Source organism: Zootermopsis nevadensis, unplaced genomic scaffold (assembly GCF_977971745.1).
Source record: "Zootermopsis nevadensis isolate Lab colony 2312 unplaced genomic scaffold, Znev_1.0 Znev_ptg000004l, whole genome shotgun sequence".
Taxonomy (NCBI): Eukaryota; Metazoa; Arthropoda; class Insecta; order Blattodea; family Termopsidae; genus Zootermopsis; species Zootermopsis nevadensis.
Window position 1 is genome coordinate 7,196,041 of NW_028259136.1, and position 25,209 is coordinate 7,221,249.

Genomic DNA, 25,209 nt, shown 5'->3' on the forward strand with positions numbered 1-25,209 from the left:
AATTTTAATTAATAAATTACTTTTCTGTCCACGCGCCCAGATATGTTTGATGGGGAGGAGTGAAAAACGGGATTATCTTAATGTGTAATCGCATTCTATCCAGTTCGAATTCTTAAAACATTGTGTTTCAATAGTCTCCAGTAAAACAGTGGGCACGTTTTGTTAGAGTACAGCGTAGTCGTGGACATAAATGACTACGTTGTTCTTTCTGGGGGGGGGGGGGGGGGATCCCAATGTCGCAGATTTACAGCATGTAAAAGAAGCTTACGAGCATGATACGAGGTGTTGTTTTAAGATCTCACTCAAGTCTCCTGATTAATTACTAGATGGCTCTGGCAGTCAAATCAGGATTTAATAGAAGTTGTGCAGAGTCAGTGGGCCCCTACGTATTAAATTATTTAATCCGAATGAAAACTGAAATAATTCGATATTTTTCGTAGAATTCTCAAATATTATATGCAATTCAAATCGGATTATCAGTGCTTCAGTTGATTCAATAATACAGCCGAAGGTGATCACGATATACGTCATATCAGCTGCGCATGAACACATCTTATACTTACCTTGGCGTTAAGCAGCTGTATGTAATTGTGCTTGTTATTTTTGATTTGATACAGGTATAAATGACGTACGCAGATAGAAATGGATTTGAAGCTGCAAAAACGCATGATAGTGAGACACATGCACAATTTTGAGCACAGTTTCGCAGGCTGATAATGCAAATTTCTATCTCCTTGAATTGTAACTGAATTTACTCTAGTGCTGTTAGTCACTAATAAGAAATTACTTCATATTTTAATATATAATAGCATGCACACTTTTAATTATGGGAGAGAATGGCAGAGTTATTCCAGTTCATATATGTATTGATAGTGCCATTTTAAATATACCACTGAAGAGTTCAACAACAGCAGAAGATATTTGTGTTGAAGTTTCCAAACATCTTGGAATAGGGCCTGTTGCCAGACATTTATTTGCACTCAGACTGCATAGGTCTAAAATTTGGTTTAATCCAGATCTTAGATTATTTGAAACGCGAGCAAATGCAGACTTTAGACTCCGCTATAAAGTTCCCAGTCTCTCAAGACTGAAGAAAACAGACATATGTGCTTATGATTATTATTTCCACCAAGCTCGGAATGATGTTATGAATAATGAAATCCCTGACATAAGTTATGATAAATACAGATGGGAACTTGTTGGTTTAGGAGTTGCAGATATGTACAGAGTAATGTTGGAGAAAGGTGTAGAGAGAGAGATAGTTGAAAGTGAGTACAAGAAGTACATTCCCAAAGAGGTTGTTAAGCATCATTTCTTTTTTATTAAGAAACCCATCCATGACAGTTTAGTTAAAATTAAGAAGAGTGCTCAACATGACGCCTGGTTTGTAAAGGGGGAGTATTTGAAACAGTTTGAAGAAATGGCTCCAAATTATCTGAGTGAAGAATATAAAGCACTGACAGATGAAGATGGATCTGTGCAAACCATACTCATAAAAGTTAACCCTTTCCATGAAGAACAGCCAGGAATCAGAGTTCGATATGATGGAAAAAAAGAGGTAATCTCCCTTATCACATGTTTAAAGTGATCTCAGATGAGTCAGCTTTAAACTGATTGCTCTGAAAACCTGAAATCTCACCTAGCTTCTTCTTTGTTTCTAGTGGCATCAGCTCTGTACAATTGATGATCTGTGTTACATCTCTGTACGCAATGATGGAACTGTTGAAATCTCAAGAAAAAATGGCATACCATCATATCTGAAATTCCATTCCAGCCCACTAATGTTCTCCTTCGTGAGTTTGTTGGATGGATATTACCGCTTGATGGTGAAATGGACATTCAATTTGTGTAAAGATGTTCCAACACCATTGTTGCAAAAGTTGTATGCTTTGAAGTGTCATGGACCTGTGGGGTAAAAAAAATAAATTGTTCCTCTACAATAAAGTGCAGGATTCAATATTCTCTTACCAGATTTGCAACATACATGTCTGCAGTTGATACAGTATCAGTATTACATCCAAAACTTAATTGTATTGAATGTCAATTTGAGTGCCAGCTTTCATGAGGTCCTCCTAGTTTTGAATCCCAACCCAGAGATCAATTATCATGACAGATTTTCATTATTCCCTCAAAGAACATTCTTGGGTAGTACAGCATAACCACAAATTTAAGTACAATTTAAAAATCTTTTAAAGTTTTATTGCTGTTGCATATTGGAAAACAAATTGATGTACAACAGTGGTCTAACATTCAGGTCTCCAACTATACAGCTGGAAATTTAGAGATCTTCTAAAGGTGTGATGATCAGATGAATCTTGTGTTTGAACATACTAGAACTGTCCCCTATACACCAGATGGAGCAAGACAGTGAGGTAACTGACATCCTGTTCCAAAAGGATGGCTGTCCATCAGATTATCAGTGCAGGGTTACGTTTCCCTGATACCACATTCCCCAGCAAGTGGATTGGCTTAGGTGGGCCTATTGGGTGGCCACCATGGTTACCAGACCTTACAGCCTTTGATTTTAATTTCTGGGGCTATGATGCTGTCATTATGGGAACTGTGAGACCAAATTTGTGATGCAGTAATGAGTATCAATGAAGCTATGTTACGTAGAGTGTAGGATGAGATTGCATTCTGATGGGATGTGCCCTTCATCACTTATGGAAGCCACACTGAGCACCTTTCAATAAATAATTGTGGAGAAATTTGTTTTCTGATATGTGGCTTGACCAAAAAGTTATAAGCCTTTTAAATTGTACTTTAATTTATCGTCATTCTGTACTTTAAGACAGGCCATTCTCACTTCTGTATATTTTTATGTTTGTCATTTACATTCACACTGTATAACCTATTCAGTTGAAAAGGGTTTGTTATAAAAGTATTGTTACAAGTAATTTATATAGTGTAAATATTTTACTGCCCTTTGGATTATTTGTTGATACTGTTTCAGCTACTTAGATTCTATATAATATGTAATATATGCTATATAATATTTTTATGTAATGTTAGGGAAAACATTTATTTCAATGGTGAGTGCTGCATTGTAGCTGTCAGTGGACCACCAGACCACTATAAAAATAGAAAGAAAAGAAATAATGTTTTCTCTTTCACATTCAGCAAAAGCTCTTATGTTTTGCTTGGAAATGTGGTAGATTCACTGCTTGACTAGAGGACCCAGAACTGTGCTTTTGTACATGTGGCACCATGAAAATAAAATTAGGGATAATGCAGTTACTGTAATGTAAATTCTACGTGACATGACGTCTAGACCAGGATTTGCCATTGACTTATTGAAGTTTTTACCATGTGAAATTGAAATAATATTTGTGTTGCCAAGATGATGGCAGAGATCATGATATGTGAATTTATTTTAAATGTGTGTGTTAAAGCCAGTTTTCTTTCAGTGGAGAATTTTCATATGCCAAATTGGAAGAGAAACGAAACAGTGCCCCAGGTTGCTTCATTCTCAGACAGAGTGAAACAAATTATGATCACTACTATTTAGATGTGTGCACCAAGGAAAGGTTAGTTGCTAAACATATTTCAGAAGTATAGGTCTGTAATATGGTGACCAGTTGAGATAGATAAGTTGCAGTGTTTTATTCTTGGGATAGAAACCGTACATAATACCAAAATACAGTGACAGTTTAGTGTGGTAAGAATGTCAGTATAATGTACACTAAATGTAGGTTAGACTCATATTTTGTCACATTATTGTGAAGTTTTTCCTGTTTGAAGATAATACAGATGCAGTGGTTATGTATTAGATAATTAGAAAATGTAGTCTGCAAATTGTAGAACCTGTGACAGCAAACTGAGGCTGTATTGGTACTCTTTACTGTCCACATGAAGGAGGTATTAAATTCAGTGACTGATGAGTTTTTTTTAAATGTGTATTTCAACAGCTCAAAACCAAAGTCTTGCAAGATTGAGAAGGTGGCAGAGGATGAATACTGGTTTGATGTTGATGGAGATATTTACACAAGCATCGTGCAGCTTTTGGCAGTATATCAGTCTAGCAAAGGCTCTATCTTGCTCCAGGAGTGTCTGCCCCCCTCTGAATACGGTACAGTTCACTGTGTTTGTACATTGGGAACTTTATATTTGTATACGTAAGTTTCAGAAGTAATTTAAAACCAGTCACACCAATACAAGGTGCTGATGAGAATATTTGGTATCAAGAGTTATGAAGAACAAAGAAATAGAGAAAAATATATAATGACACACTTTACAGTCTGTACTATTCACATAATATTGTTGGTGTGAGTAAATACAGAAGGATGAAATAGGCAGGGCATGTAGCATGTAGCAAAGAGAAGTAAGAACTTTATACATCATTTTAACTAACTACCTGGAGCAACAGTCTTGAATATATAATAGTTGCTTAGCCAATTAAGAAATTGGCTGCCCTTTATGGAACTCAAAAGTTCATTACTGTGCTCACAAGAACACACTACTGGACCCTTTCTGATCTAGATGAATCCACATCCTTACACAATATTACCTTTCAGATCCATTTTAATATTATCCTCATTATGTAGTCTTCTCCATTCTCTTGTATTTTCTGTCTCATAGGTCTAAAATGTGCTCCAGCATTTTTAAAATAGTGGCAGCTATAGATACTGTGCATGCATTAGATTTCTCATGATTGGCAGTGTTGTTCTTACATTGGTGTTTTGTTTGCAGACAAGTCAAATTTGCTTCTGTGCCAACTGGAGTCCAATAAGGTGGCCATGATGACAGCAGAGAGTGCTGTGGCTGACCTTCGCACTGCAGCTCCACAGTGCATCAATGCCAGGAACTTACAAGTCTACAAAAGTAGGGATCAGTCTTATTAATTTTTGGCACAATGTTACTTATTGTTCTGCAGATTTGAACACAGGGCCATTGGAGAAGAATACCCACACTTTAAGAGTTGTGTTGCACAAAGCAGTTGACTCGCAAAGGGAAATTTTCAAAAGTATTTTGAAGTTTTTGTTTTGTTGAGGACAATGGCACAACACAACACATCACTGCTCTTTTGCTTTTCCACAGATTGGTGTCGTTAAACTTGAAATTGGAATCTCCGCTTATTTTTTAAATAATATTTCAACATTATAGTTGTCAAGCCTTAAATTCCAAAATTTTAGGATACTGGATTGGAACTTATAGTCCCATTATGTCATCTAGAAGTCCTTTTCTGGTCCCATTATACATCTTTCTTGGGCTCTGCATTAAGAACACTCTACATTCTGTAAAAATGTTTGATTCAGGAATGAGTCGCAGCAGTAGTTTCTTCAACTGTTGTTCCAAATGCGTTGAGCTAATTCAGACAGAAATTGGATAATGCCTGAATGTTTGTTGAGAAATTACTTCTGTATTGAATATGTTGAAGATGGTTTGTAATCGTAAAAAGTTAGATGACATTTAAAGTAATTTTTCTGTGACTGTATACTGCATGAAGATTTCTGTCTTCTGGGTTATTGCGCTGTGTATACTGCATGTTAAACTGTAAAAAGAAGCCTGTTGTGTTCTGTTTAATTATTCTTGTTTAGAAAATAATATTGTTAGCTTACTTTAAGATACGGATTTTGTGGCACTGTGGAACAATTTTAAACCACTTAGAAACAAAGATACTGCTATGTTATGATGCTTACATTGTTATCGTTATTTTTCAGATCAAAAGAAAGAAGGCCATGGAGGGATGTCTCTTGTATATCGAAGTGTGTGGAAACCATTGAAAGGCAAGAAGGTTGAAGCAGCTATGAAAGTTTTGAAGCAGGAATATAGAGATACATACCTGACGGTAATGAATGCATGGACTAAAGTTTAATTCATACAATACTAAGTGTTATTCCTGAGCTGGTTACTTTCTGTGCATAAAAATTTGGGTCACAATTTCTAACTCTCATATTTAATTTTATGGATTCCGGCCAGTTCCGTTGATTTATTTGTCTTCCTCTTCTATTAATTTATTCATTTTCTTTTTTAAATTTATAATAACCTTGATACATACTCTAAGGTGGTTTCCTGGTTCTGTATCAAGAATGTAAAAGACCTAGTTTGTATTTGGAAGGCCCCAGGTTCAAATCTCAGCCCAGACAGTAGCTATGTTGCCTGAAGTTGTCTGCTTTTTTTTTTTTTCAGTTCTTCTAGACATTTGGGATAGTACCTTGAAATAGTCCTTGGCCATTTCCTTTCATCATTCACAGTCATATTCAACAGTATAACTTTGATAGTCATTAAGATGATCTTAAGTCAAGGGCTTACCCTTGTCACTTAGGACCAAAGATATATTGTATACTGTTTACAAAGCTTTGTTGAATATCAAGAATCAATCAGTCTGACTGAGGTTTTATTTGGGAATCAGTTTATCAAAAAAAGTGTTGGATTGGTACCTTAAAATGTACTATGAGCATTTCATTCCACATTCCTTCCAAGTCATATACAAATTGTGATGCTTTATATCCTCAGTAGTTAATGCATGCTTAAATCACTTAACGAAAAAGTAACACACACTGTAACATTTTTACGTGAGCAGTGTAGTCAGTGATTTAAATTTGCTTAGTGCATAGTAAAATCCCCCATTTTGTTCCACTGTTTAATACAGACCTCATTGTCCATACCACAATTCTTTCAGCTAGCAGTAAAGTAGCATTCACTTTTATAAGTAAACTAATTAATCATACAAAATTGTAATGCATATTCTACTCGTTCTGTAGGCTTTCCTTGAACTTGGTGGTAAGTGGGCAACTTTGCAGTCCAATGCAGTTGTAAAGTTGTATGGAATAACATTATCTAGTCCTTTTACCATGGTGATGGAGTACTTGAGTTTGGGTCCATTGGATGTGTATCTGAGAGAACACAAACACAGCTTGAAGCCGGTGGATCTGGTAGAAGCTGGGGCATTCCTTGCCAAAGCGCTCTGGCACTTGGTATGTAATCTATGTATGTATGTATGTTATAAATAATTATTAACATATACAAGGGTGCAAAGTATATGTTTATAGTCGCCACATTTGTTTCCTTTAACATTCATTCCATTTCATCAAAATGTATTTCTTAATAAAGAATCAGTCAATCAAATATCCTCTTCAGTTCATATATTGTCATTAAATAATTTTTGTATGAACTTCCAGTGTTCAGTATTGCTGACTGTCCACAGTATTTTTATAAAAAGCAGGCATGATATATGATGAGCTGAAATTCCTGATCCATAATTTTGTTATGGCTAATACGTGTGAAGTATGCTGTAGATACAGTTTTAATCTCTTTGAATTGTTCTTAATTAGCAAGAATACAGAGTAAGTCTTTTTCCCCCACCCCAACAGGAGGACCAAGGTGTAATCCATGGGAATATCCGGTGTCGGAAACTTCTAGTCGCGGCCCATGATGATAATACCTTCCTAGTTCGTCTTGCCGATCCAGGGTTACACTTATACACTGAATATGAGTAAATATATTTTGGATAGAAACCTGTTGTTTTTATATTAACACTGTCAGGGATTGTAGATTAAAGCTTTGACTGGCCTCAGAACAGAATCATATCGATAGTGGCCTTAACACTAAATGTAAATGTTACTTTTCAGATAGATACTGACGTCTTTAAAACAGTATTTAATTACAGGAACTTGAGTAACATAAGATAGAGTCATTTTATATGAATATGAAGTTTATGGAAATAGATTTAATTGTATCAGTCAAGAAACCTGTTATTAATCTTAATTTTAAATGCTTGTCAGTGAAGAGCAGGATTTAACAGCGTGTCATATACAATTTTTCTTATGTTTCAGTAGAAAAAGTTTAAAAGAACTGTTAAGGGACTCCAAAAATAAATAATATTTCTGATTCTTTATCATAATCACCATGACCACTATCATCTTTGTATAATTGCCATTTTGTAGTTTGTATTTTGGTTTTAACAACAGGTTTATAATATTATTTTGAATGATTTTGCAGTATCCACTGGATTCCATCAGAGTGTTACTCTAATTTTGAATATGCTCGTCATTCTGTGGCAGCAGATGTTTGGGCATTTGGTACCACTTTATGGGAAATATTTATGTACGGAGAATGTCCACCAAAAACTAGTGATATGAAATCAGTAAAAAAGGTACAGTACATAATTTTTGTTTGTTTTAGTTGTTCTCAGGTATTAACTTTCTGAAACGTCGTGAAATGATTTATTACGTATGCTCATGGTTATCCTTTGAGTTACGTTTATACAGATGCAGATGCTGTTATGCACTGTTGTGTTGTAGTATTACCAGAGCAATAGGAAGCTGCCACTCCCGAGTGGCTGCCCAGTTGATATCTACACTCTCATGAAGGAGTGCTGGGATCTGGACCCATACAGGAGGAAGAAACCCCAGGCCATCATGCGTGATGTGAACCAGATCTTGTACCAAGGTATTGTCATCAGCACATAATTGTCAATGTGTCATATTATTAATCTTATTTTTCTTATTTCTTTATGGGGATTGGGTGCTTGACGCATGTTCCAAGGGTCGTAAGTTCAGCTGAATTTTGTATCTGCATCTGGTTCTTCCTGTATCTCATTTTCCACTGGCAACTTATTTGTAAATCTTTTAGGGATACTGTCTTCTTTTATTCTGCCTAAATACTATCTCCATCTTGAATGATAATTTTAAAATGTTTTATTTTGCAGTCTGTTTGTTATTCCCTTACTATGTAACCTTGTTTCTTAAGTTACTTCCAGCAGCAATCTAATAAAATATCATATTTACTTTGTGTTTTTTTTATTTGTATCCCCCCCCCCCCCCCCCCCTCATGCCTCACTTCCAAAACATGAACATGACAAGAAGATTATTAATACTGATGGAGACTGAAATGCATAGGAGGCCTACTTTAAAGTAGTCTCTAAGGAAAATTATTACACTTCAGCCAGAATTTGAATTCTACTGAATCCAAGTCTGGCCATCAAATAAAGAAATAAGAATCAGACTGCAAACTTCATGTTTGATAACCTAAAAAATAATCAGTTACATTAAAGATATCTATATACAAAATAGAAAGAAACAAGATCCATATATATGTTTCCAGAAAGAAAAAAAGATACAGGAGCAGGTTGAACCTTGGACTAGTCTTCAAAGCATCCAATCCCTGTGCAGCAAAAATATTTGGCAAGAACGTAAATCATCAAGTAGAAGACTGTTCACTGAAATATTGTGCAAAAATGGTTTACTGACTTATGATTTTTTTTAAATTTATAAGTGTGGTAGGCCCGGCTTTATATATATGGAGACATTTAAAGGAAATTATGCATGCTAACCATTTGAAGCTGGAGCTCATCTTAATAATATTTAAAATGCACTTCCTACATCAAAGAAATCACACTGCATCTCCATTACAAAGATCAGTTGGTTAATGCTGTTTTTGAAAATTATCACTTTTATTCTGAGAATCATACAAAACCCATAAGTAAACTCTATAGAAGAAGTGCAGAGTTACTGACTGCTAAACCAGGTGGTGCATATAATTACCTCTCATCTTTAAAGTTATTGTAAAATTATAAAGGCGAAGTCCCTGTGCTTTAGGATGTATAGAGCAAGTGGAAGATTATCTCCATGCATTCTTAACCTCAGCGCTAGACAGAGGTAGTGGCCAGAGATAATTTGATAGAAGCCTGGACAGGCCAAAGATCACCTTCAGTTCTCAGAGCTCCCTAGCTGGTACCCAGAGTTTCTAAGCTCGTAAGTGTTGTGAGATCTGCTCAGTTTGAACATCTGCTGGCTTAGACATATCAGTATGTAAGACTTTTTTTCCAACAAATCATTTATCTATGCCCTTTTGTTATTGCAGAAGTGGCATAATGATCATACCACAGTATGAAAATGAAATATGAAGTAATGTTTTACAAAAAGGCTGTTACTATTGTGTTTCAGTTTTCAACTCCAGGCGAATACATTCATATGCCACAGCTTTCTCCAGAGTGCTCAGAGGTTTTGAATACTCTGCAGAGAACAGTATAACTGAGTCAAATGCCAGTTTGTTCTCAGGAGCCACAGGTAAGACAAATAACCATGTTAAATTTAGCACATTGAATCCCAGGTATGTGGTGGTTGGGCCATGTTCTTAAAGACATACCATACATTTATTTAAAAAGTAATAATTCAGTGATCTAGTCCAGGTGTTCTTTGTCAATGTTATTTCATGTGATATTCCTGAAGCTTTGTGACTTAGCATCATTTTATACTGTAATTTTGTAAATATGCAAGATTTGTTGTTTCTTTTGCTAAGTAATGTGCCATTTGCTGGCAATGCAAAGTAACTGAATTTAGCTTCATTGAATTCACCTAGACCTGTAGACAAACTATTCAGTGTAATAAAATACACAGATAGAAATATAAAAATCTGAGGCAGTACAACATTCATCAAAATATATTACAAGTTCTGGTCAGTAATAAGCATGGCATGGCCCATAATGTTCTTGTTCCTGCCTTAAGTGTGTTCAGAACAGGGATGTCATCAGAGCATTGTAATATTTTGCCAAAATGTATGTACAACCTGTCATCACAGGAAATGTTTACAGACCACTGGTAAGAATTTTCCATTCAGTGTAATGTTCAAAAGCAAAAAAGTATTGTTTCTTTGTAGAAGATACATATGTTGACAACATGAAATCAGAATTGCTCCCTGTGGATGAAGAACCACCGCACGGTGTTGACAGTTCATCAGGGTTCAGTGTTGGCAGCAGTTTGGAAAGAGTCTGGTTGCTCAGTGAGTCAAATGTAAGTTTTTCTTCTTTGCCCATGGAGTGTGAATAGCAGACATCTTGTTATTGAATGTGCCGTGAAGGATTAAGAGAGCACAAAGAAAAAACATTAGTGGATATTAGTATGGATCTGGAATTTCAGGTAGGACAGCATCCAGTTACTGCACCGACAGTCAGAATTTGGGGTTGAAAGGAGGTCCACATGATGGATGAAGTTAAAAAAATAAATGTGAAAGTGAATTGACCATCCATTTTGTCTTCTGGATTGTGATGTCCTGCCATTGGTCTGATGTTGATCCTGCTAGAACTCAATCTGCCAAAGACTGATTTTCTGTTGCATTTCAGTATATGTACATGAAGATATGAAAAACCATGGAGAATGCTTGTTTTTCCAGCACTTTATGCTTAACCATGCTTTCACACTTGTTTCTTTTTGCGAGCATTTTTATGTAAGCTCTAAAACTGGGTTTGACAATAAGACGTTTAATATGAGGCAGGACAGGTGATTACATTTTCTGCTTGTGCAATCTTGTATGTACTTTGTATTGTATTATATTGCTAATAAGGACCAAGAAGTAGATGCACGTACATTCTGTGCTAATGTACACAAACTATTTTCTTAGGCTCAGAGTCATGCAGATGATGCGATGTCCCCTGATTTCTCTGACGTATTGTCCAACATCACCTTCTCTTCAGCTCTTACTGTAGATAGTGTGATCTCAATGCAAGGAATATTTGAGCTCGATGGAGACTGCAATGTGATCCTGCAAGGTCGTATTGGTCAGGTAAATACCAATAAGAATTGTCCCATGATTGCATTAGTTCATTGTAGAAGTGTCTCAGTCTCCTTTATACTTTTATAACTTCCCTACTAAATCCTTCCATACTCAATGTCATGATTCAAATTTGGGAGTCCCAGGTTTGAACCTTGGCCCAGAGACTAGGAATTATCTTTGGTTTCTTCAGCAAAATGCAGATTTAGTTCATTCAAATAGGCTGCAACATTTGCAGGTCATTATTTAAATTTGTCCTACCATTTGACATTAAAATACCATGCTGTTGAAAATACATTATTAACTAAAACAAGGATCAGTCAAATCCTTCTATGGTATTTTCTCTCTTCTCATCATACCCTTTGAACACTCTGCTGCATCTAACATGGTAGAACAGCTTAAAACTAGATCTTCCCTGCTACATGTAATGTACTAATAATGTGGTATAACAAGAGTTTGTTACCATCAGAATGTAGTATTTGAATGTTGTGGCAAAAGGTTAACCTAATTTAGTTAATGGTTCCTTGGTTGCTGTTCTTTGTGTTTATTGTAGGGTTTCTATGGTGAAGTGTACAAGGGTACACTGGAACAAGACAAGGATACTGAACCACAGCTTGTTGCTATAAAGAAGCTGAAGACAAATGCTGTGGAGAGCATCCTACAGGACTTTGAGAGGGAAATAACTATCATGAAGGTAAGTTATTCGTGAAAACACTGTATTTTTGCTGTTCTTGGTCATTTAATACCATGTGTTTGAACATACTGTTTGTCTTTATCTTCTCCTCACAAGTTATTTCTTCCAATTCAGTTTTTCAACTAAAATTTTTGTATGTTTGAAGTAACATATGTGGTAAATGCACTGTGATAAGATTTACAACTTCTTGTGGTTTTATCCAGACTTTGAAACATCCAAATATTGTTGAGATAAAAGGTGTGATCCATGATCCAGAGATCAGCCTTGTTATGGAGTTTGTGCAGCATGGCTGTCTGCAGAGTTACCTCAAGATTCACAAGGATACACTTGAGGAAGAGACCTTGCTCAAATTTGCACTTGATGTTGCCAAGGTATGCCATAGGCCTGTGTGGTAGGTACACTACCTTCAAAAATGTTCTAAGACAGTGGCCATATCTCAAGTATGGTTGCTCTTGAAAGGCCTTTTGAGAGCCTTAAAGTTCCTGGGAAAAAGTCATTGGTATATTTTAGACAATTTGTTGCAGGGCATGGAATACCTAGGAATTAAGAACGTTGTGCATCGTGACCTAGCTGCCAGAAACATTTTGGTGGCCAATGAGCATCATGTAAAGATTTCTGATTTTGGTTTATCTCAGGTCATGGGAAAGAATCACTATTATATCCTGAAGACTAGCAGAGAATTGCCGATCAAGTGGTGAGAACAACTGCACATACTTTTCCCACCTTGAACTGTATCCTGAGAACCTTTAAAATAATTAAATCAGCTTCACACCTAAACGAATTTTGTATATTTAACCTATTTACTACTTGCTCACTTACTCCAACTCTCTTTGAGTTCAGATATTTTCTGGAGCATTTTTTTTATCCTTCAAACACCTGCAGTTTATGCTCTTCCTTCAAAGTAAAATATCACTTTTCACAACAGAGAATCAGTGTCTTAAGTTAGCAATGTTGTTCTTCTTGGTGTTAATGTCATGTACTCTCTTCAGGGCTGAAGATTGGGACAGTATGTTTTTCCAAAACTTTGGTAGGAGTCTACATGGCATCACAATCAAGAAGAACAACAGTGTCATTACCACTGTGAGACCTCAGATCTCACTAAAGTCGGTCATAGCCATAATTACTTCAAGGGTTGTTATAAAGTTCTTTCTTGATCCTTACTAGCCTGAACTGTTTCTGTTGGCATGCAGCAATACATTGACAGTATTTGTATCACATGTGTTATAAAACAGTAATTTATAATCATTCAACCTATTAATTTTGTGTAGGTATGCACCAGAAAGTCTACGGGATGGGAAGTTTTCACCACGTTCTGATGTATGGTCATATGGTGTGACATTGTATGAGATGTTTTCTCTTGGGGAAGACCCACGTTTACCAGACTGTATCAATGACCAGGACCAGCAACAGCTACTGGCAGCACTGGAGAGTGGCACTCGCCTTCCATGTCCACCCCAGTGTTCACAGACTATATATGTAAGACTTATGAGCCCCTGTTGGCAGGCAGATACCCATGCTCGGCCGACTTTTACACAACTCTGCCAGGAAATTCAAGATTTGGGTTGAACAGTTGAGGTAACACATGAGTCAAATATGTCAGATTTTACAAATGCTCAAGCACATCGTTTTATATTGTGTGTTGATTGCAAAATGATTTTTATATAAAAAAAAGCTCCAGCTGTTTATTACTCAGCGCAAAATTTACCCGACTTGGGTTGTTGAAAAGTGGTCGGATTTCTGATGGTTCTAATTTCATGAACCTTTAGAATAAAACCATTGTGGTAGCTAAATATATGAATGCACAGTGGCTTAAAGGTTATTGTTGACACAAAATAAGGGCTTATCTGTGGAAAAGCAAGCAAACAATCTATTAAATCATGATTGTTGTTAGATTTATTGTTGCATTTGCTGCTCATTACACTAATGGTGATATTGTAGTGATAAATGTCACATTAGTTATAGTAGAGGAGGAAGTGATCAAGGCCTATTTTTAAACACACTACCAGCTTTCATATGATGTTATTGCAACAAGGAATTCAGCTGATATACTGAATTTAGGATTCCATTCACAAATCCCCCAAATATGAGGCCAGTATTGTGGCCGAGATACAGCAAATGTGGTTGCCTTGTTTACTCTCCATTTTTGTCTGTTGGTACATTAAAATGTGTATGTTGGATGTGTTTGCATTGTGCATTGTGTTCATTTTAATTTTCGAGTTGTATCTGTATTTCTTGTCCCGTGCTATAGCCGCGCGGTCTGAGGCATCATGCTTCGGACTGGTGATACAGAATGCCCACTGGTTCGAGTCTCGGGGAAAGAAATTTCTCATGAGATTTTTGACCGGTGTATGGGACCGGTGCCAACCGAGCATCGTGATGAAATTGGGGAGCTACAATGGGTAGCGTAATCCGGTCATGAAAACTAGCAATGGCTGGGGATTCATCGTGCTGACCACACGTCTCCCTATATCTGGTTGGATGATCGTTCACCTCTGCTTAGGCATATGAATGTGAGGCCAGCAGCCAGCTAGTCGGCTTTGGCTCTCTGTTACGCCACGGATCTGTATTTCTTATCTACTATGATTTCAGAGGGACGGGCATAATTATTTGAACCTTCTTTTAAATTTCAAAGTGTTACATTGTGTCACAGACCTATAATTTTATTGGTACAGCCAAATTCTATTACAAAGAGAAGGAAAATTCATATTTTCTTGTCCTATTTTTTGAAACCATTGTTTTGTTTTGTTTTGTTTTTTTCATAGAAGAATTAAGGTAATAAGAATAGGAATTTATAAAGGGAAAGGTTTCTCAAATTTCGTATAAAATGTGTGTAGCATCGTTTCAAATTTGACCACATTGTACATTCTGTTCATTTAAAATTTCAAGATGTGTAGTTTTCTGTGTCTGCAGTAATTTCAAAGGAAAGCAGTTCTTTTCAACAATAAATGTAAGAATTATCTGTGTGTTCATTTAAATTTGGTGATCTTTCATTAAGAAACATAATCATAGTTTTATCAGTACAAAGAAATGGAAAATGTACAGTTTCTTTTCATCTTAAGCAGAACTACTCGCAAGTGGTTTTGGTCAACATTTAATTGCAACATCAGTGTGATTTATATTAGATAATTACCATACATATGTATAGAAGTGGATGTTTCTTTCTTATATCGGTTGAATGATTTACAAGATACTGAAAGTGGGTGTTTACACATGGAAACTAGGTTTTGATACTGCACCAAATATCGCTCATTATAACTGTGATCTTGTTGTATCAGAATTCTTTAGTACAATCACTTAACAAAATGTGACAGCCAGCCAATCTTGTGCACTGTTTGAATTATTTAAAAAACTAACAAAAAGTTTGTATTTGCACAATTTTAGGATGTATTTAAATATAGCAAAAACTTTCTTGCTATATTATGTATCATATATCATATTTGTCATCCCAGATTTAATTAGTGTTTCTGGTATAGTAACAAAAGAGAAACACTGTTATGGAAAGGGGACTGTAATTACAATGTGCTTTATTTCTCAAGAGTTGACAATGAACAGCCATCCGACATGTTTGCTCAGGTGCTGTAGACTAATCATACACACATCGTTTAATGCTCTATAGCTATGTCAGAATATCAAGTATACATCTAAAGTATGGGAGGAGAGGCAGAGTGGAGGTTCACAGAACATTATGATGATAATTATGGTAGGCTGGGCATGTAGCTAGGCTAATGAATACAAGGAATTAATACAACATTTTTGTGGGAATGCTTCTTGGGAAATGGTCACTTGGAAGAAAAGAAGGTGGGAAGTTAACATTAAAATGTATTAATAAAATTTTCTCAGGCTGTCAGCCATGTCAGTAGGTTCGAGATCACCAGTGTTTCAGGGACCATCTGTCCCCATAATCAGGGTTATGACATTGTAACCTTGATGATGGGGACAGATGGTCCCTGAAATGTTTGTGATCTGTAACCAATTGGCACAACTAATAGTCCTAGAAGGTTTTATCATTGTTAGTCACTAAAAAAAGTTTTGGATCATATATTTAGATGTATCTTTGGAAACTACATTGTGAGGATTGGGGATGGATGGAAGTGGTTCAGGATCATGTCTAATGGTGAGATTTGGCGTTAGTTGTGTTGAAATTTTGGTTAGTTAATAATAGCAAAACAAAAATAATTAAATACTAGTATGTGAGAATAATGGTAATTCAGAAAGGATGAGAATTTTATTGCAAACTTTAGCTCCTAATTTTCATTAATTTATTATCAGAAAACCTCAAAAAGGATGCTTTTTATTTTATTTTTAAAAAGGAAGCACTAATATGATGAATTATGATGATAATAAGAATAATAATGATAGCAATGAAGATGGTGATAATAATGTGATTCTGTATGCACAGCAAGCTACTGTAACCTGCAAACTGAAGCTGTTCATTCCTAATTCATGTCTTGCTAAGAATGAAGTGACACTATATTTGGATAGGTCTACTGCACATGCTTTCCTGGTCTCGAAAATTCTTGAGAAGTAAATTACAGTGTTATGGAGAGGAGCATTAGGTGTGTTCTAGTCTCAGGAGTGCCTGAAATTGTATCCTGTATTGCACCTGTTTTCAGACCATGTCACGTAAGTGATATCATGTATTATGGACTAGGCACCCCTGTTAAATATTTTCATACTTACATTCAGCTATTCAACCAGAATTTAACTATAAGGTGCCAATTTGTATGCTTACTAACCATTTTCTACAAATTTACTTATGTCAATTAGCAATCATATTATTTGCCTGGCATAAACATTTAAAACAGCATATATATTACTATTTACAATTTATGTGCTAGTACTTCTTGGTATGTGATGTCAGCACTCAAATAGTGGACTCTGTTAATGTAATAAATTGTGAGTTTTTCTTAAATTACATGGTATTTTCAGGTGTATGATGCTGTTTTTATGTCAGAAACTTCTATTTTTCTGTCGTCTAAATAGGTTACATACAGCTCTGCCAATAGGATTCCTACATATAAATAAATGAATAAATATATGTATTTTTGTAAATGTCTGTATATTGAAAGAAGTGTTATAAAGTTGTAAAGAAAAAAAGAATAATTACCAACTTATATAGTCTATTTTATGTAGCTACATAAGCAGCATTTTACTACAGTATTTTCACAAATGTAATGCATACTTCTTCTCCAAGTCCATTTGAATAAATAAAAATGAAATTCTTAGTAGTCTTAACAAAGTGGGCAAATACAAAAGCAGTTTGTCTTGAGGTAGAGGAAATGCAAAGTTACATGCTATAAACAGTGGATATATTTTTAATGAAAACTGTAATTACAAATTAACCACAGAGAAAAAAATTATGTTGATGCTTTATGTTAAAAAGTAAATTATCAGATGTGAAAAAAAATTCCCAGTTATGACGTTTTTACGACAGTGAAAACATGGATTGTGGTCTTCTGGCTTCTGATGCCATCTAATCTTACCAGCATTTTGGATGAAAATCAAAGAGGGGGTTGTTCCTCTCTTGACAACCCGTAAGACCACAAACTGCAACATGAGTTATTTTTGACTTGAGAAGTTATCATTCATGACACAGGCTATGGTGTTCAGGTACCTATTTGAGCTTTCTGAAACTCAACGTGTTAAATATAAAAGAAATTTGATGCAGTACACATATTTTCTTTCAACATTTTACACCTTCATTTGTCTTGACATTCATTTATTGCACATATTGACTACAGTTTGCAGAATCAATGAATAATATAAATATATATTATATTATTTAATCTTCCAAATGAAATTCAAGTATAAAACTCAGAACTATGAAACCAGTTAAAATTATGCTCATGAAAACAGGGAATTTAGTACATAATTTCTTCTTTTATATTAACTTTCAAAGGTAACATTTTAAATTCAAAGGCAACATAATTATGTAATGTTTTACTTACCTCTTTGAAGCACAGTGGTAATATGTGCCACTTGCTTGATGTATTGGTAGCCCTGTAATTTTCCCACCCAGTATATTTATGGGTTTTGTATGACTCACTATAAACAGTTATCATTTCTTTGAACATCATTAACCAGCTGATCTTTGTAATGGAGACAGTTTTTTCTTTGCAGTAAGAACTGAATTTTTAAATATTATTTAGACAAACTTTGGTGTCAAAGTGTTAACAGGTTCAATATAGGTACTTCTTTTCAGCTCATTCTATTGACTAACCAGTTTACATCTAACCATTGTTAGTAATTTGTTTATTGCATTTTTCATGGTAGTAAACATTTGGATTCTGATTTTCTGAGTTGTGATGCTGTGTAATCTTGTAAGTGGTAGGTATTACAACCCAGAAAATCATACTCAAAACCTTATTATTTTTATGCATATTTTATATAGGTTATTTATTTTGATGCATCCATGTTCTGTTTATCAGTTTATAGTTACCTTCAGAGGCTAAATGGGTCACCTAGAATAGCCTGACTTCATAATGGCTATAATGTATTTAATTATTCTAGATGACTGAAAATTACATACATTTTCATGTCTAATTATTTCTAACAAACACTACACACACATGTAGTAAAAGTCTTAAAATTTAGATGACAATTAAGTAAAACTTCCTCACTTGAAATAAAAACAAGATGTGATTTTTATACCCAACCTAGAAATTAATATTTTCTTAATTTTTGAGCATCCATATATACAGAAAAGAATGTGGGTCTGTTTTAATTATAAGTCAAACCACTTCATTTTGCATTTTTATTAGATACAGGCTAGGCACTTAAATACTGGGCCTGAAAATTGAACAGAGTCCATTATGTGTGTAAATGGTATATAACAGCATTAGTTAAGAATGTATGTAAAATAGTGTTCTTCTAATGTCCAATATGTTTATTGATGTTATGTTTGAGATAGTTTACATATGAAATACAAATAAATAATTTGCATACAAAGAACATTCCACTGATTGACATACATGTTCGAACAAGATGGGAATGTTTACAGCTATGTATTTTTAAATTAAACTGAGTTTCTATTACAGACGTGATATATCTCATTTTATTTTTCATTTTCTCAATACCACTTTCACTTTGTCTTTGCTTGATTCTGTACATTGATTGTACAAGATTTCAGGAAAATAATTTTACATTATGTGATTCTTCCAAACATAAATTCTCCAATATGACAAAGCTGTTTCTTTCTGAGTCTGTGGAAACTGGTGAAATTTTCATTGATAAACAATATCTTCAGTAGTCTTTAAGTATTTAATAGAATATTTTAGTGAGGAATGGTTATCCCTTAACCAAGCATCACTATATGAAGCTCTACACATTATAGACCTTCAGCATTCTATAGAGGTAAATGAAAATATTCAGGCTCCGAAGTCCCAGAAAGACAGCTCCCAGTATATGCTGGAATGGATGCTGGGTAGACATGTCTCATACATAATTTTTATGCTTTTTTCAAAATAACATTTATTGTACAATAAAATCTTTTATGTTGAAGGACGCAGTAATTTCCTGTATTTGATAACATACTTATCCTCGACGTAGTGGGAACTGCATTCACTATTCTGATTCAATCTTACTTATAAGGCTAAATTTTCATTTTTCTGATTCTATACTGTGAAGCAACATAATAATTATGCTTATTGAACATTTTAATACCGTGACCTTTATAGCAGTCTGGTCACACCAAAAAATCATGGCTGTTTTTTAAGTCTGATTATGACGTCTAGTGGATAATCCTTGTCATTAATATTTTGGCGGAACAGCTGTGCATGCTGCCATGCACATTCACCTGTTCCACCTCTCAGCTGTGCAGTGAACTCCAGCTGAGAGCAACCTTGGAAATCAGTTGTTTCAAACACCTTGCTGTCTGTAAAATACAAAGAAACAAACAATTTTAACATGAATGCAAGACCACTGGAATATACAACATGAAACAGTAATGGAGTGGGACCCGCTCTTTTCTCAAGTTAGAACTTGTAAAATACAAGTGTCTGAAAATAAACAATCACAAAAAAATGTGAATGGCAATGATGAATTAAGAAAACTGTAAAAGAATCACTTGTGACCTGTGATATGAGACAATCTTATCTTCTGGTGGGAATGAGGGAAACTTTGAATCAAGACTTCCAGACCAAGAAACACATGAAAGGCCTCTTTACTTCAAAGTAGAAGTGCTAACTGATCAACCACATGTTTCACTCAGAATATGGGTAAAACCCCTCTTTGTATGAAGCTGCTTTAAGTGCTGGACAAATAAAAGGATAGATCTTCAATAAATTATGAATATTTCAAGTGGCTCAAGATAGGAAGGTAGGTTTTCCTGTTCAAATTGGGTTCAATTATCACAGAATTAGTACGATCAGTAAGATTACTGAATATAGGACAGTTTATTACAATCATACCTCCTGGAACAAGAGTACACATTTCCAATGCGCACATTTTCAGTAGTACTCGACCTGTGTCACGCAACCAAGTAGAACACTGGATACGCACACTGTCTACAACTACACCACTATCTGTCAAATCAAATTTCCATGTTACTATACCCTCGTCACTGTCCTCTGAAACAATAAATGAACATGTAGCATCAACATTTTTGTTTATACTAGTACCATGCATGAATTTGAGTTTACATTTTTATTCACTTTATTCTTTTCTCTCTTTTTTTCCACTGCTATTATATGCATGTTCATCAGGATTGATAAATTTTAATCAACAATCTAAAGTAACAGAAATAAAATTAACTGGTCTTACTAGTTCTTGATAAGTAAGTCATTTTCCAATCTTTCTCTTCCTTCCTGAAGACATATTTCACATGAAAAGTTCCATTTTCCCAGCCTTCTAATTCCTCCATCCCGACACTTCTCACATATTTGTTTCTTGATGTTGAATACTGGATATGCATCTGGCCTGCTTTAAGCTCTGACTGTGTTGGCTTCCACACAAAGGGATTTATACATTTTGGTGCCACATCTGTTTCTCCTCGGGCCAGCCTCCATGCCAAGGATCCTGAGCTGCGTCCCTAAATACAAACACACATTTATCATATTAACTGGGGTATGTCCTACATATATATATGGAATAATAATATTAAAATAGATCTTAGTTGTAATGATGGACAGAGTGCAGACTTGCAAATACAAAATTACAAAAATCTACTACAGATTGGAATAATCATCCATGAACCTGAAATCATAAAACATATTTCTAATCACTGTGCCAAAGTAACGTTTACAAATACAAATTTAAACATTACAAAAACGTTGAAGATTCAAATACCATGATACTAATCTACCTATGGCACTTAAATTTATCCTTGATATGCAGATCAGCTTTGTATAATGTGTACTAATGTAATGTTATTTATTGTTAAAATTTTAACCACTTGATCCCACTGTAATGAGTGTCTCTGAAAACATACATCAATACAACTAATGGCCAGAATTGATACCTTCCTTTCTCCTTCAGTAGGTTGACGAGGCGTCATAAATTCAACAAGTTCTGCTAAGAGCCGTTTATTGAGGTAGAGTTTTCTGGAAGTGGACATGTCTTGCTGTCTTTCTTGTCTAAGCTGTATGATAGCATCGAGCAGTTCCTTTTCAGTGCATTCATTCCTGCGACTCAACAATTCATTATGTCTACATGAGTATCGCCATGTAACATCCTGAACCTCATCTCGTGAGTATGCCATCACATATGACAGCTTTTTGCCCCAGCCAATTTCATACATAAGAGGGGTGTCAAATACATTTTCACAGGGATCACAGTGCATCCATCTCTTCTGTGTGCCTGAATAAACCTGTAAAGATACATTATACTGAAAAACTACTGGTACCTTCTGCCTCTGCTACATGTTCTTGTTTCATTAGCAAAGTAAAGCCATAGTTTGACTATTATATTACTGACATTGACAGCTGTAAGATCTCTATTTGTTCAACTAACAAATACTTTTATTTCCCTACAAATCATCAGATAAAACTCAAAATAATTTACTCTGGGTGAAATGTAATGTTTCAGAAGTTTTTCTATAGTTTATCATTGACAAGCCTTTTACCTCTGTCCACACATGATCTGTCTCATCAGCAATGTAACGAGTCTCCCAGCCAAGTGCACGGCACATCAATGTGAAACAATTGGCCCACTCCCCACATCGACCTTTACGAGTTTCCAGTAACTTCTCAGGGTCATTGTATCGGGGAAACAACGTTTTCTCCTGGCATGTGTTGCAGGAATATACCTGTACGAAACATGCGTTACACTTGTAGGTCATTCAACACAATCAGCTTTACCTCCATTCTGTACATGTCTTTGCAAACTGGAGCTTAAACACGGATAAATTTACAGAGATTCTCCTGATCGTGAAGATGTTGACTGTGGTCTTCTCAGTTGCAAAGTCGGTACTCTTGTAGGTGGTTATCAACATTTCTGAGGAATGTTACCTCCACATACAGGATTACATAGTATCATAACGCAGAAGATCACAATCAGCAAATTTAATCTTTACTTTAATACAAGTGTTAATTCACCTCAATCCTATATGCCTCTCCTGCTGTTACAGAATTGGAACTATGTCCTGCAAACTTTGTAGTTCCTTTACACAGTGTACATTCTGGAGAATCAACCCAACTGAAAAAGGAGTTCTTAAACCAGGACAATAACTCCATTAAAATGAATTCTTGAATATCAACTTCTTGCTCATTAGTGCAACCACTTTTTATGGCTCTCTGCAAGTTTCGCATGTTATTTTCTGCTGCTAATTCAAAGTCTTTCAGAGGAATAAACTCCAGCGCCTTGGACTGCAGTTCTTTATCTTCATATCTTAAAACAGCTCGAAAATGGCTTGTGACTCTCTGAAGAAATGGTTTCTGGTGTGTCTGTAAAGTAACATCAATGCTAAGTTTACAATGACAGTCGAAGATTTTCCTCAACTTACAACAATAAAAATTATTTTAAAATACTTCATCTACTCAATTTATTAAATACTTTGTTAATTCCAGACCTTTCATTTTTAATATGTGGGTAAATTAGATAATAAATTGTATATGCCATATAGTGAAGAAATGGAAGGATGATTATGAATGATGAACTGGAAATGATGTGCAGGGAAGGAGTCCTTACAGTACTAGCCCAACATCTACCTGCAGATACTGAGGAAAATCTCAGCTGGCATCTGGAAAAAGGAACATATCTTGGGCATTCTAAGCAGAAATTGTATGCTGTCATCTAAGATGTACAGTAGAGTGAAGACTGATATGCTGGAATAATATAATCACAGATTACCAATAGTTGTTTTTGTTCTGTGTGATAAGGCACACTTGTAGAAATTGTAGATGATGGAGATTTACATGATGCATCTTTCTTTGGTGGCTCAGATGATGCGGCAGACGTTGCTGGCATTGTCTTATAGTTGTTTCTTCTAGTAGAAATCTCATCCCTTATACGCCTAAGATTTTCTAATGATATACTATCTGGTAATACCAAACTGTCTTCACCCTAAATAGCATAAACAACAAGTGTTATTAATTATTCTGTAGTATGACACCATGAATCAATGCCTAGATTTGAAACTAGTAAATTTATGATGGCATGTTAATTTCCTCAGCATGTCGAGGGATATACATTAAGCAGATTTCAAACAGTAAATATGTACTAAGAACAAAACAAAAATTGATCAAATACAAAACCAAGACATGCGGCAAGATCTGAAGAGAAAAATACTACACAAAAATGTTATCAACTTAAGGATATGGATATGGATGAAGTGAGGTGAATGAGTGTTACAATGGATTCATCTGGATCTCTTATTTTTTATGCCCCTGATGCTTAGCCAGTATCAGGGATTACCAAGCCTGATACTCCTATATTTTGGGTTTCATGGATATCTTAAAACATTATCAACAAGTTTCAGCAACGATAAAGTGGTTGTGAGGTACACGTCTCCAGGATGCTCCTCCAAAACTAACATACAACTCACTGTCATATTCTTGAAGTTCTGTTTATTAATGCATTTGAGTAATGTTACCCAAATAAATTAATAAATCACATAACTGAAATAAAATGCTAAAAAATGGAAATAACCACTCATAACCTAATAAACAATGTTACCCCTAAGGGCACTACTCACTTCTTGAAACCCCATTTCAAATAAACATTCCATTGCACCAACTGCAGGTAAAAGTTTATTTGCAATTGTTGGATTACCAAGTCTGATACTCCTATATTTTGGATTTGATGGATTTCTTAAGACATTATCAACAAGTTTCAGCAACAATGAAGTGGTTTCTAGGTACACGTCTTCAGTGTTCTCCTCTAAAGCTAATATACAACTCATTGTCATATTGTTTAAGTTTTGTCGAAGATCTTCAAAACAACAATTTTAAAAATTCGAAACTGAAATAAACGAGTCAGCACGGTGTATCACCTAACATACACATCACAAATCCAAACCTTTGGCACAATCGTGTGTCACAAGCATAGATAACCTCCCATTCCTCTGCAGCGAATCTGCAAGTCCGATATAGAATGACTCGGTTTCTTTTGCATCAATGAATTACATAATTAAAATGCGCATCAAGGACTGCATAAATTACATTACAAGTGCAGAGAGACTGTTACATCTGTGCGTCGTTACATACTGAAGAACTTTTTTTTCTAAAATTTGTCACATGAATAACAATTATGATTTAGCATTAAATCTGACAAATTGAATGTGTCACTACCTTGTGCCCTTTTTGCATCAATTGTGTCTTCATTGTTAAATGCCTCTCGGAAATCATCGAAAAGTGTTGCCATCTAAACATGACAAAACATACAATGTTCGATTATTATTCACAAGTACAACAACACAACAAACATTAAGAAGTCGTGGGAGGTTATTTATGGTCAAGATTATGAAATATTATTTTTACGCTCTGCTATACCATATGCAACGGCACAATCATCTGGAAACAACACATTAGACATTTCTGCCGTCTTATAATTCAGTTCAAGTATAATGTCTCATTTGTGGCCACTTGAGG

At 35.2% G+C, this 25,209-nt stretch overlaps 2 protein-coding genes across 4 annotated transcripts; one reads left to right on the top strand and one right to left on the bottom strand.

Moving 5' to 3' along the window:
- Nucleotides 1-541: 541 nt before the first annotated feature.
- On the top strand, nucleotides 542-19,227 carry hop (tyrosine-protein kinase hopscotch). Of its 2 annotated transcripts, XM_022085680.2 has the most exons (18): nucleotides 542-1,558; nucleotides 1,662-1,912; nucleotides 3,408-3,527; nucleotides 3,909-4,069; nucleotides 4,690-4,821; nucleotides 5,661-5,788; nucleotides 6,705-6,917; nucleotides 7,314-7,435; nucleotides 7,942-8,095; nucleotides 8,244-8,391; nucleotides 9,888-10,010; nucleotides 10,600-10,733; nucleotides 11,341-11,502; nucleotides 12,044-12,184; nucleotides 12,388-12,555; nucleotides 12,709-12,878; nucleotides 13,453-13,759; nucleotides 14,433-19,227. In XM_022085680.2, exons 1-17 carry the CDS (start codon nucleotides 827-829, stop codon nucleotides 13,748-13,750), a joined length of 3,357 nt encoding a protein of 1,118 aa, XP_021941372.2. In that variant the 5' UTR covers nucleotides 542-826; the 3' UTR covers nucleotides 13,751-13,759; nucleotides 14,433-19,227. The 2 variants fall into 2 exon arrangements, with proteins under 2 accessions (XP_021941372.2, XP_021941371.2); XM_022085679.2 differs by having other exon boundaries at nucleotides 13,453-19,227.
- Pngl (N-glycanase Pngl) lies at nucleotides 18,925-25,208 on the bottom strand. Of its 2 annotated transcripts, XM_022085660.2 has the most exons (9): nucleotides 25,111-25,208; nucleotides 24,910-24,982; nucleotides 23,471-23,683; nucleotides 22,717-23,064; nucleotides 22,245-22,427; nucleotides 21,642-21,989; nucleotides 20,945-21,212; nucleotides 20,593-20,751; nucleotides 18,925-20,057 (listed from the first exon to the last, which is right to left on the bottom strand). In XM_022085660.2, exons 2-9 carry the CDS (start codon nucleotides 24,964-24,966, stop codon nucleotides 19,882-19,884), a joined length of 1,752 nt encoding a protein of 583 aa, XP_021941352.1. In that variant the 5' UTR covers nucleotides 24,967-24,982; nucleotides 25,111-25,208; the 3' UTR covers nucleotides 18,925-19,881. The 2 variants fall into 2 exon arrangements, with proteins under 2 accessions (XP_021941352.1, XP_021941351.1); XM_022085659.2 differs by lacking the exons at nucleotides 24,910-24,982; nucleotides 25,111-25,208 and adding an exon at nucleotides 24,315-24,883.
- Nucleotide 25,209: the final 1 nt, after the last annotated feature.